The sequence below is a fragment of the Barbus barbus genome (assembly GCF_936440315.1).
Source record: "Barbus barbus genome assembly, chromosome: 17".
Taxonomy (NCBI): Eukaryota; Metazoa; Chordata; class Actinopteri; order Cypriniformes; family Cyprinidae; genus Barbus; species Barbus barbus.
Genome location: NC_136745.1, coordinates 12914241 through 12926435, shown reverse-complemented (window position 1 = coordinate 12926435; position 12195 = coordinate 12914241). Strand labels below are relative to the sequence as shown.

The window sequence follows — 12195 nt, the reverse complement described above, 5'->3', positions numbered from 1 at the left end:
TTTTATCTTGTTTTCTAGTATCAAAATATCATAAACATTCCCAATTCATGATTTACTTGAGAACCAAAATTATATGAGATATTAAATCTGTTTTCTGAAGTTATCAAAATGTAGTGTATGCTTGAGAGAAATAAATCTGTCTGTAAGGTTAGAAAAATAAAATTATTTACCTTTTACCTTAATTTTTTTAATCGCAAATTTAAGCATAAACTATTCATTTTATGTAATTTTGCTTCAAGTAAATATATCTTGATTAATGAATCTTTAGGTAGTTGTACAAGACAAAAATACTACGTAAAAAATTCACTTTTTGCAGTGTAGATAAGCAACCGCATTATAGGGAGTGTAAAATGGTAAAACTAAATTACTTATTTTAGTGCAAGAAACCATGACTAGCATTATAAGTGGACTTCAGGTGGGGGAAAAATAGAACACCACTTAACGTCTAATTTGGTTGTGTTCATAGAGCTTACTGTCTCCAGTGGCGTTTGGATTTGGCTGTGAGTATTTTGCCCTGTTTGAAGAGCAGGGTGTGGGCATCCAATGGAATAACCTCTTCTCCAGCCCAATGGAAGAAGACAACTACAACCTCACCACCTGCCTCATCCTCATGTATTTTGATGCCTTCCTGTATGGGGTCATGACCTGGTACATTGAGGCCGTGTTCCCAGGGCAGTATGGTATTCCCAGGCCATGGTACTTCCCTTTCACTAAATCCTACTGGTTTGGAGAGAACAACACAAACAATACTGCAGTTCATGGAAAGAAGGGCAATGCTGGGGGTAAGAAAAGTTTTTTTTTTTTTTTTAATAAGGGATACACAATATTAAAATTCTGAACTGATGATTGTTTTCATGTTATGGCCGATTACGGTTTAAAAACTATGCTATTTTAGAGAGGCAGTTTAGTGGCACATCCGGTTTTCAGTGCCAGTAGACTGAGTTTTGAATTTGTTCATTAGATATAATCTTAAATACAATTGATTAATTGTGTTTTGTATTGTTTTTAAAAGCTGTCTGCATTGAAGAGGAACCCACTCACCTTGAATTGGGAGTTTACATTAAGAATCTTGTGAAGGTTTACCGTCATGGCAAAAAGCTAGCAGTTGATGGATTGACACTTGGTTTCTATGAGGGGCAAATAACTTCTTTTCTAGGTCACAATGGAGCTGGAAAAACCACCACCATGTAAGTTCACATTTCACTTTACATTCATTCAAGAATCTTGCAAAAATGTATCACTGTTTCATGTTATAATGATTTCTGAAGGATCATATGGATCGGAGTAATGGCTGCTTGAATTTAGTTTTTTCTTTTTGGTCACAATATCTAACCCTCCAATTTTGTCTTCATTGTTTTAGGTCTATCCTAACTGGACTTTTCCCTCCCACCTCTGGCACTGCATATATCATGGGCAAAGATATTCGCTCAGAGCTCAGTTCCATCAGACGGAGCCTCGGAGTGTGTCCGCAACACAACGTCCTCTTCAGCATGTAAGTTTAATTCGAAAACAACACAAGGCACATACTAGCTGATGTTAAAATGGAATAGATCAGTTCAGCGGATGCTAATCTACCTGCCATGTTTTAGGTTGACAGTAGAAGAGCACATCTGGTTCTATGCCCGTCTGAAGGGTCTGTCTGAGGAGGATGTGAAGGCTGAGATGGAGCAGATTCTGACTGATACCGGCCTTCCACACAAACGCAAATCCAGGACCAGCCAGCTGTCAGGTGTGTGCCATTACAACCTCTGAAATTATGGTTTGATGGTTGTTTGATTTGTTGCAAACTTACATGTTTGTGCTCCTCAGGTGGTATGCAGAGGAAACTCTCAGTAGCGCTTGCTTTTGTTGGAGGGTCAAAGGTTGTTATTCTGGACGAGCCCACTGCTGGTGTGGACCCATACGCTCGAAGAGGCATCTGGGACCTTCTTCTGAAGTATCGTACAGGTAACTACCCCACTCCTTTTGTATTTAAAAACAAAGAAACTGCCATTAGATCTTATTGAATCAATGAGGACTTTGGGTATTTCTTAGGTCGGACTATCCTTCTTTCCACCCATCATATGGATGAAGCGGATATTCTGGGCGATCGTATTGCTATCATCTCCCATGGAAAGCTTTGTTGTGTGGGCTCTTCGCTCTTTCTTAAGACTCAACTGGGAACTGGATACTATCTTACCTTGGTGAAGAAAAACACTGAGCCATCTCTCAGCTCTTGCAGGAACTCGAGCAGCACTGTGTCCTTTGTTAAGAAAGTAAGTACACTTCAGTTTACAAAAACACTCAATGAACACATTGATTTGTCGTTTAGCTAATAAGCTAAACACTGTTGATTCGTTGGTTTTTTAGGATGACAATGCATCTGAGAGCAGTTCGGATGCTGGTCTAGGTAGTGATCAAGAGAGCGAAGCCACCACAGCGATTGGTAAGACACCACCTGACCTCAAACTTTAAAATGATGGATAACTTTTCAGTTCATGAGATTATTACTGAATCTTCACTAAAGTTTTCAATGTGTTCTGCAGGTACTACATGGCCTGAGTCTCCTGTTGTTCCTGTTGATGTGGCCCTCATCACCAGTCTAATCCTGAAGCACGTTCCTGCTTCTCGCATGGTGGTAGACCTCGGTCATGAGATCACATATGTGTTGCCTTACGAGTCTGCCAAAGATGGTGCTTTTGTTGAGCTCTTCCATGACCTGGATGATCGGCTTGCTGACCTTGGCATTTCAAGCTATGGTGTCTCAGATACTACACTTGAAGAGGTACGTGTAGCTTGTCTTGGTTGTTAGCTGTGATTTTTGACTACATATGCAAGTTACTAATGATCTTTATTGGGTGTCTTTATAGATTTTCCTTAAAGTGGCAGAGGACAGTGGAGTTGACACTGAAATCATCTCAGGTAAATTTTTACCTCACTATTAGCTCTCTAGTAAACTGAATAAGCAGTACAAAGACAAAAATCCATAAAAGATCTCATCTTGTATTTTTTTTTTTAGATGGAACTCTGCCAGTGCCCAGACATAGACGACACGCATTTGGCGCTGACCACCAGAGCTGCCTCAAACCCCTGACAGAAGACGATAACTTTGAATGCAATGAATCTGACGGTGATCCAGGTAAACCTTAAAGCCCTAAAACATCTATACCGTATCTTTACAGTAGAGTCAGCCAAATATCTTCTTAATTTGTTTGGTTTTAAATGTGCTTTTGCCAATTCCTGTTGATATATTTGATCACCAGAATCGAAAGAGACAGACTATTTGAGCGTTTCCAATGGGAAAGGATCATATCAAGTGAAAGGCTGGACTTTGAAGAGGCAACAGTTTGTGGCTTTATTGTGGAAGAGATTGCTTTATGCTCGCCGCTCAAGGAAAGGCTTCTTTGCACAGGTAGGAATGGGAAATATAGTCAGTAAAAAATAAACCTAGACTGCGTTTACCAAAAGCATCGTAAGACTAAGTAAGTCAAAGAAACTTTTGGTGCCAATGGTTTCTATGATTCCCAAAAATATTGTAAGCCTAAGTAGATTGTATACATTATTAATGCCAATGGTTTCTTTCCACAATCCAAGTAGATCGTAGAGACTACCGATGCCAGTGTTTTCTATAATCTAGTTAGGCTTATGCTACTTTTGGGAAACACAGCCTATATCAGTACGGTTCAGTTTTGATTAACTCACTTTGATTCTCTTTGCAGATTGTTCTTCCCGCTGTGTTTGTGTGCATTGCTCTGGTATTCAGTCTTATTGTGCCACCATTCGGAAAATATCCCAGCCTGGCTCTCAATCCCTGGATGTATGAAGAACAGTTCACATTCATCAGGTATGACAAGGACAATGTGCTATACAACATTAATTTAAAATACTTGCATGGAACCATTTAGATTAAATTCAGTCTCTTTTCATTACAGTGATGATGCTCCAAATGATATAAGCACACAAAAATTACTCAACGCTTTATTAGATGATCCTGGCTTTGGCACACGATGCATGGAAGGAGAACCAATTCCGTAAGTAACGTACATGAAACCCTTTTTTCTGTAACTGCTAATATTTTTAATTTAATAAAAAACTAAGCTTGTCTTCTCCCATGGTTTTAGTGATGCTCCCTGTACAATGGGCGATGAAGAATGGTCTTCACCAGAAGTGGCAGAAAGCATCATGGACATTTTCACGTCATCAAACTGGACCATGGACAACCCATCACCTGCTTGCGAGTGCAGCTGTAATGGCAAAAAGAAGATGCTCCCTGAATGCCCTGCTGGTGCAGGTGGACTGCCACCTCCTCAGATTAAGATGAGTGAAACTGAGACCTTCCAGAACCTGACAGGACGAAACATCTCAGACTATCTAGTGAAGACCTATGCACAGATCATTGGGAAAAGGTATGGCCTGATTGCAGGGTTCCAAGGGGTTTGGAAAAGTATGGAAAAAAGAAAGCAGAGTATGGAAAAATATTTGTGTTTCCAGACTTTTGCCCCCATTTAGTTTTTTTTTATAATAGAAAATTCTGAATTTAATGAAAATAAATTTATCGTACAAGAAGTGAGGTTTCATGGCAGCTGTTTAGTGATTCTTTAGTGATTGCCAAATATGACGATGAATTCAAGGTGCACTTTTTCATTATGCAAAATGCAGGTTAGAAGCATTTTGGGTTTCTTCACACTATATTCTTAGCACCGTATGTATTACATAACTCAAGGACCTTTGCAAAAATAAAAAAAGGAAAGGACAGGACGCGTGACTAAGTATGGTAACCCATACTCAGAATTTGTGCTCCGCTTTTGTGAGAAGTGAACAAACACACGCACAAACACACCCGGAGCAGTGGGCAGCCAATGCTGCGGTGCCAGGGGAGCAGTTGGGGGTTCGGTGCTTTGCTCAAGCGTCTCACCTCAGTCGTGGTATTGAGGGTGGAGAGAGTGCTGGACATTCGCTCCCCCCACCTACAATCCCCGCCGGAAATGTTATGCCATCAGCCCACTTTGTGTCATAATTTCTCCACCACCACAGAGGAGGAGTTAAATTGGACATTAGGCTTTGATATTAGAGGTACTACCGTAAGAAAAGCTAAATTTTGAGCAGGTAGATCTCTGTTAATTCATGTGCATCCATGCTATCTTTTGATTCATAGTAAGATGGGAGTGATACACAAAGAAAATAGGTTACATAAAACTACAAATTGTAATGCATAAGAATGCAAAACATTCATACATACATATTTTTTTATTATTTTTTATATAAGGTACTGTATGTTGTCATTTCGAGAAAGTCAATAATAAATAAAAAAAAATGAGAAAATAAAAATATTTACAGATGACTATACTATATACCAAATATAAAGCTGAAAATAATGCTATATGAACCATGTGTGTTAAATATGGTCTGAAAATCTACCGAGAGGTTAGGAAATTTGAGTCTGGAAAAGTATCGAATTTTGAAATGGAAAATGTGTAGGAACACTGTGATTGTCTATCCACATGAATTGAAATAGTAGCATCATTCAACACATTAACGGATTGTTTCTTTCATAGCTTAAAGAACAAGATATGGGTGAATGAATTCAGATATGGAGGATTTTCATTGGGAGCTAGAAGCACTCAGGTACTTCCTCCTGCTGAAGAGATTGATGATGCCATCTCTAGAGTCAGGGAGATCTTCCAACTGGGGAAGGTAAGCTGAAACGTTGACTCTTAGGAAATTAATCAAATAGGAATAGTACATGAAGTAATTCTTCTTATCCTACGGTTTTAGGACTCTGGATCAGCGGCTGACCGTTTCTTGAAAAGCCTGTCAACCTTCATCAATGGGCTGGACACTAAGAATAATGTCAAGGTGAGTGACAGCTGGACAACTGCTATTATTTATACCCATTCTAGACATTCTAAGTCTACTTGGAGTGATATTTATTGGTATTTTGTTTTCAGATATGGTTCAATAACAAGGGCTGGCACAGTATTGGAGCCTTCCTCAATGTAATGAACAATGGTATCTTGCGGGCCAACTTACCACCTGGCAAAGACCCCCGTCAGTTTGGCATCACTGCATTTAACCATCCACTCAATCTGACCAAGGAACAGCTTTCTCAAGTGGCCCTGTAAGCATTGAAACATTGATTAAATGCTATTTAAATAACGTTAAGGACACTGGTCATGTTTTTCCTAATCTCTGAACCCTGATTTATGGCATTTCAGAATGACCACCTCAGTGGACGTGCTGGTTTCCATCTGTGTGATCTTCGCCATGTCCTTCGTCCCCGCCAGCTTCGTTGTCTTCCTCATTCAGGAGCGAGTGAATAAGGCCAAGCACATGCAGTTTATAAGTGGAGTCCAGCCATACCTATACTGGCTGGCCAACTTTCTCTGGGATATGGTAAGTGTTTGATTTCACTTTCAAATCTCATAATGCACCACTCACCTACTTGGCTGCTGACCCAAAATCTCTAATGCACATTTCTGTTTTCTGGTACAGTGCAATTATGTTGTTCCTGCTACTCTGGTGATCCTGATCTTTGTGTGCTTTCAACAAAAAGCCTACGTCTCTGCAACCAACCTGCCTGTTCTTGCCCTTCTACTGCTTCTTTATGGGTAAGAAAGATGGATCAAGACATTCACTTATATTGATCATTCCAGCTCAATAAGGCAATAATTTATGTAGGTACTGACAATAAGTTTTTTGTAAATGGAAACAGAAGAAAAAAAAGATTATGAACTACATTTATAATACAAATATAATAAAATACGGGAGAAACAGATTATAAAGTATGTTTAGGGATATTTAAAAAAAAAAACATTAAATAGAAATCTAAAAAATAGAAATAAAATAAAAATCACATTATAAAGTATGTTTGTGTATATTTTCTGAAGACATTTTGAAAGAAATGGAATACAACAGAAAAAATACAAAGTAATTTTAGGGACATTTTCTAATGAAGATGTGAAATAGAATAAACATAAGAAAAAACAAATTATAAAGTACATTTAGGTATATTTTCTGAAGAAAATGTGTGTGGTTCTTCTCTTTGCGAAATATTTCTCTTAAGACAGTCCGATCCCTAGATATTGCTGGGGGTCCCACATGGGGCCTCTGTGTATTTCCTGTAGTGAAAGAGCCCACCCTCATAGATACTAAACTCTGTTCTGCAGATATGTAAAAATATGGGATTATACATTATACTTTCCAAAGTCAAAAGAGCCTACAACCTGGGAATCTTCTTTAGTGAAAAGAGCATACCCTCATGTCGCTATGATATTGTGGTACCTAGATATGCTTGGGGCCTGACATGTGACCTCAATACACTGCCAATTTGTACATAACATTTTCCCTGATAATAAATACTTATTCTTGTCTCTCTTCAGGTGGTCCATCACTCCTCTTATGTACCCAGCTTCATTCCTCTTCAAAATCCCCAGCACCGCTTACGTGGTGCTCACTAGTGTCAATATCCTCATTGGGATCAATGGCAGCGTGTCCACTTTTGTCATGGAGTTATTTGGAAATAACGTAAGAAAATGCTTTTTTGGTTTCATGCTAATGCAGTCTTACTATTTGCTATTCTTAGCAGTAATTCTCAAGCACACATCGTGATTTCTAATGCCGCTCATCCTCTGCTACAGGAGGTTGGTGGCATTAATGACATCCTGAAGAACGTTTTGCTCATCTTCCCACATTTCTGCCTGGGTCGAGGTCTCATCGACATGGTGAAGAATCAGGCCATGGCTGACGCTCTGGAGAGATTTGGTAAGATTAGCTTGCTCCACTTTAAATGGAAATTTTTCGATGAAGATTACAAGAATAAGAGCATTGAAGTTCAGAGTTTGACCTCATCAGCTTGATCTGTGTCTACTTTATTACCTGTAACTACTGAAAGGGTCATTATTATAGATGCTGAATGCTCTATTACCTTGCATTAGGTGAGAACCGCTTCCGTTCTCCATTGGAGTGGGACATGGTGGGAAAGAATCTTTTTGCTATGGCTGTGGAAGGAGTGGTTTTCTTCATCATCACAGTCCTTATCCAGTACCGTTTCTTCTTTGAACCCAAGTAAACAACATCACAACATGACTTTCTGAAACAAATTCCATTTATATAAATTGCTAATGAAATTATGGATTAGAAGATCTAAAGTGATGATTTGATCATTTTCCACAGGTCTTTAAGTGCCAAGTTGAGTCCGATCGGAGAGGAAGATGAGGATGTGGCCAGAGAGAGGCAGAGAATCATGAGTGGAGCTAGACAGGGAGATATTCTTGAACTCCGACAACTCACTAAGGTCAGCAGAAATCCTCTGCTGATGATCACAGACATCAACTTTAGTATTTCAAATTTAGGCAAATAAATGGTGTCCTCATCAATATGTCATCCTTTTCTTTTTCAGGTGTACAAGCGGAAACAGAAGCCCGCTGTCGATCGTCTGTGTGTTGGCATTCCTCCAGGAGAGGTAATTCATGATCAGCCTCATCCGAATGGGTCACATCTACTGTAAAACCATAAACTGACATGTTTCCTTCTTTCAGTGTTTTGGTCTGCTTGGTGTCAACGGAGCCGGAAAGACAAGTACTTTTAAAATGCTGACCGGAGACTCCGTGGTCACCAAAGGAGAAGCATTTTTGGCTGGGAAAAGGTACAGACAGTAAAATACAAGTAGTTTTTACATTAGAACAGATGATACTTCCTTATAACAGCTTAGTCTATTATAAACACAGGTCATAGGTTAATCTTAAAATTCTGTGAGTGTGAATGCATTTTTTGACGATGCTGCTCTCTTATTTCTAGTATACTCAGAGAAATAGATGAAGTACATCAGAACATGGGCTACTGCCCTCAGTTTGATGCCATCAATGATCTGCTGACAGGACGGGAACACCTGGAATTCTATGCCATCCTGCGCGGTGTACCTGAGAAGGAAGTTTGTGAGGTGAGCAGAGTATATGAACAAACACGAGTATTTAAACAGTGATTTGATATCATTTTTATTATTTTAATATAATTTGAATTATATTTTTTAGATAATTTCACGGTACGGTACAATTAAGAACAAACTGAATTACCAAAAATAATGGTAATGACAATTTGAGGGTATATATATTATTTTTGTCTGTTTTTCTTATAATATAATATATAATTTCTTCTTTTGATTTCAAGTTAAATGTGACTTGGTTTTGTGAGATTAATCCTAATAGGAACTATTAAAGTGTCGTTAGTTTTACTGATGTGTTGTATCTTGGGCAGGTGGCGGAGTGGGGAATCCGTAAACTGGGCCTTGTGAAGTACGTGGACAAGAAAGCAGGAAGCTACAGTGGTGGCAACATGCGCAAACTCTCCACTGCTATATCACTCATTGGAGCCCCACCAGTGGTCTTCCTGGTATGTGCATTTCCTCAAACACACACACATACACACAAAGACACTTACACAACTGGCTCGAAGTCTTATGCCTCCTAGGGTGAATGTCTGCAAACTAATCAACAAAAACATTAGTCTGGATCATATGACCACTGTTTGGTTATTCTCTCAGCTGGGTTTCCCGCTCTGGTTGTATAAGGAGTTCAAGACCATAACACCCCCAGAACTAAATTACCCTGGACTCTTTAGCCTTCGCCTTCAGAGAGGCCTCATAATGGGTTGATTACACAAAGATCACATAAGAACGCTTAAGAGTCAGCAAGCCTGTTTCGGTTCAATTGAGTGTACGATACACGTGTGAAGAGACTGTGTAGCCTGTTGAACCAATGGTCGAATCTGAGCCTGGCTGTGGTTTTGGTTACAGGACGAGCCCACCACTGGAATGGACCCCAAAGCACGACGAGCACTGTGGATCTGCATCCACAGCGTCATCAAAGAGGGACGCTCTGTCGTACTTACCTCACACAGGTACATTCACCACTTAAACTGAACACTAACAGCCAGCTAAAACTATTGACAAGGACCTTAAGTGAGCCAATGCTAGACAGCAGCACTGGCAGCATTAATGATAGTATTGTTTTCCTCTAAAATCTTCATGTCTTTTTAGTTTAGCTTCGATTTTTGCTAAGCTTAGACTTCCATCTGTCACTAAGGGGGAGTATTTCATCTGTTTTCTTCCATACTGACCTGTGTTCTGTTCGCTCTCAGTATGGAGGAATGTGAAGCGCTGTGCACCAGGATGGCCATCATGGTGAACGGCAGGTTCCGCTGTCTGGGTAGTGTCCAGCACCTGAAGAACAGGTAAGATCATGATGAATAAATATAGAGTGCAGCAATCGGGTTCTCGAAGCAAGAATCCCATTAATTTTCTCCATTGGGGAATTGGTTTTTAAAGATTATAGACAGACCTACTGTGTGCTGTGAGGTTGTTAGTTGATCATCTAAGCTTTGTTGAATTCATCAGTTCAAATTATTCGTTATTTTTAATTGTAAATATTTTATTTTTGTGAAAAACTACATTACCCATGATTCTTCACAGAACTCTCTACCAATCAGTGAACCACAATAAAGTACCCCAAAAGAAAAACTACTTAAATATTTACAATGTACATATTTTGCAATATACATAAAATATTATTTCTATATACACTTGAAACACCAGCAACAAATCAATAGTTTTATATGTATCTGTCATTTTAATCGATTTTGTAATTCCCAATGCTTCATGGGATTGTAGTTCTTTCCCTCATTGAAGTCATTAAGTACACAGTCTTTTTGTCCAATTTTCATATATTTTTTGGCTCCAAATCAAAGTTTGTGATTTAGTGAATTACCTCGTAGCTGGATGGTTTGTTTCATGGTTTATTTAAGCTATAAAGGGTACAGTGGGTTAATTCTGCACAATAGCGGCGTCATTGAATTGCAAAAATAATGACTCAGATCAAGAACATTAAGCATATAGCATACATTAATTTTTAGACGTGTAGGAGAGTTTTGATGCATATATATATGACATCACTTGCTCCTCTTCTTGCAGATTTGGCGATGGGTACACCATCATTCTGAGGGTTGCGGGGCCAGATCCTGACCTGCAGCCGGTGATAAAGTTCATTGAGAGTGAGCTGCCAGGAAGCACCCTGAAAGAAAAACACAGAAACATGCTGCAATACCAGCTTCCCTCCTCCCTCACCTCCCTCGCTCACATCTTCAGCATCCTCGCTAAGAACAAACAGTTTCTCAGGATAGAGGACTACTCTGTGTCCCAGACCACTCTGGACCAGGTGAGTGAGAATTCCCAACCCTACATATCATTGGCACATTTCTTATTAGGGTTTGTTATGTATGTAGCACAATGACCCCTACTGGGGAAAAGAGGAAGTAAAAAACAGTCAACTGTTAAAGGAATAGTCATCATTTACTCTGTCTATGGCAAGCCGTTTTGACTTTTATTCATTCTCAGGATATGAATTCTTGATATCAACGATTCAGTTTTTACTAGTTAAAATGTTAATTCTTGATATCAGGAATTAGATTTCTACTATTAACAATGTTAATTCTTGATATCAACGATTCAGTTTTTACTATTAACAATGTTAATTCTTGATATCAACGATTCAGTTTTTACTATTAACAATGTTAATTCTTGATATCAACGATTCAGTTTTTACTATTAACAATGTTAATTCTTGATATCAACGATTCAGTTTTTACTAGTAACAATGTTAAATCTTGATATCAACAATTCAGTTTTCACTAGTTCTTAGTTTGAATTAAATAGTTGATATCTGTAACTGTATTTTCACTAGTTAAACGTCACCATAGGCTGCCATTCAAAATCAATTGTGGATATCAAGAATTAATTTCTTACTAGTTGAAATTCCGATTTCAGAAATACAATTCTTACTAGTAAAAATGTCTATTCTTGATATCAAAAATGAACATTGTCACTAAATTGTTGATATCAAGAATAGACATTTTTACTAGTAAGAATTGTATTTCTGATATGTGAAAAACAATTGATTTTGAATGGCAGCCAGTGGTAACATTTAACTAAAATACAATTGCAGATATCAAGAATTATAGTTTTTACTAATTGAAATGTAATTCATGATATCAAGAATTAGCATTTTAACTTGTGAAATTTTATTGTTGATATCAAGAATTAACGTTGTAACTAGTAGAAATCTAATTCCTGATATCAAAAATTAGCATTTTAACTAGTAAAACCTGAATTGTTGATATCAAGAATTCATATCCTGAGAATGAATAAAAGTCAAAACTGCTCATATC

General features: G+C 38.4%; 1 protein-coding gene across 1 annotated transcript in view; it reads left to right on the top strand.

Moving 5' to 3' along the window:
• Nucleotides 1–12195, top strand: part of LOC306883497 (phospholipid-transporting ATPase ABCA1-like) — a 35391-nt gene that overhangs the window by 20940 nt on the left and 2256 nt on the right. Inside the window, exons 17-46 of the mRNA XM_079438791.1 lie at nucleotides 467–782; nucleotides 1013–1187; nucleotides 1361–1492; nucleotides 1590–1729; nucleotides 1810–1947; nucleotides 2035–2255; nucleotides 2350–2425; nucleotides 2526–2764; nucleotides 2850–2901; nucleotides 2999–3118; nucleotides 3243–3391; nucleotides 3699–3823; nucleotides 3912–4010; nucleotides 4101–4385; nucleotides 5535–5673; nucleotides 5755–5835; nucleotides 5928–6097; nucleotides 6195–6372; nucleotides 6472–6587; nucleotides 7359–7503; nucleotides 7617–7740; nucleotides 7914–8043; nucleotides 8152–8272; nucleotides 8378–8440; nucleotides 8517–8623; nucleotides 8776–8917; nucleotides 9232–9366; nucleotides 9770–9873; nucleotides 10114–10206; nucleotides 10943–11186. Of these exons, the coding sequence (XP_079294917.1) occupies nucleotides 467–782; nucleotides 1013–1187; nucleotides 1361–1492; nucleotides 1590–1729; nucleotides 1810–1947; nucleotides 2035–2255; nucleotides 2350–2425; nucleotides 2526–2764; nucleotides 2850–2901; nucleotides 2999–3118; nucleotides 3243–3391; nucleotides 3699–3823; nucleotides 3912–4010; nucleotides 4101–4385; nucleotides 5535–5673; nucleotides 5755–5835; nucleotides 5928–6097; nucleotides 6195–6372; nucleotides 6472–6587; nucleotides 7359–7503; nucleotides 7617–7740; nucleotides 7914–8043; nucleotides 8152–8272; nucleotides 8378–8440; nucleotides 8517–8623; nucleotides 8776–8917; nucleotides 9232–9366; nucleotides 9770–9873; nucleotides 10114–10206; nucleotides 10943–11186 (4359 nt within the window). The remainder of the gene's footprint in view (nucleotides 1–466; nucleotides 783–1012; nucleotides 1188–1360; nucleotides 1493–1589; nucleotides 1730–1809; nucleotides 1948–2034; nucleotides 2256–2349; nucleotides 2426–2525; nucleotides 2765–2849; nucleotides 2902–2998; nucleotides 3119–3242; nucleotides 3392–3698; nucleotides 3824–3911; nucleotides 4011–4100; nucleotides 4386–5534; nucleotides 5674–5754; nucleotides 5836–5927; nucleotides 6098–6194; nucleotides 6373–6471; nucleotides 6588–7358; nucleotides 7504–7616; nucleotides 7741–7913; nucleotides 8044–8151; nucleotides 8273–8377; nucleotides 8441–8516; nucleotides 8624–8775; nucleotides 8918–9231; nucleotides 9367–9769; nucleotides 9874–10113; nucleotides 10207–10942; nucleotides 11187–12195) is intronic.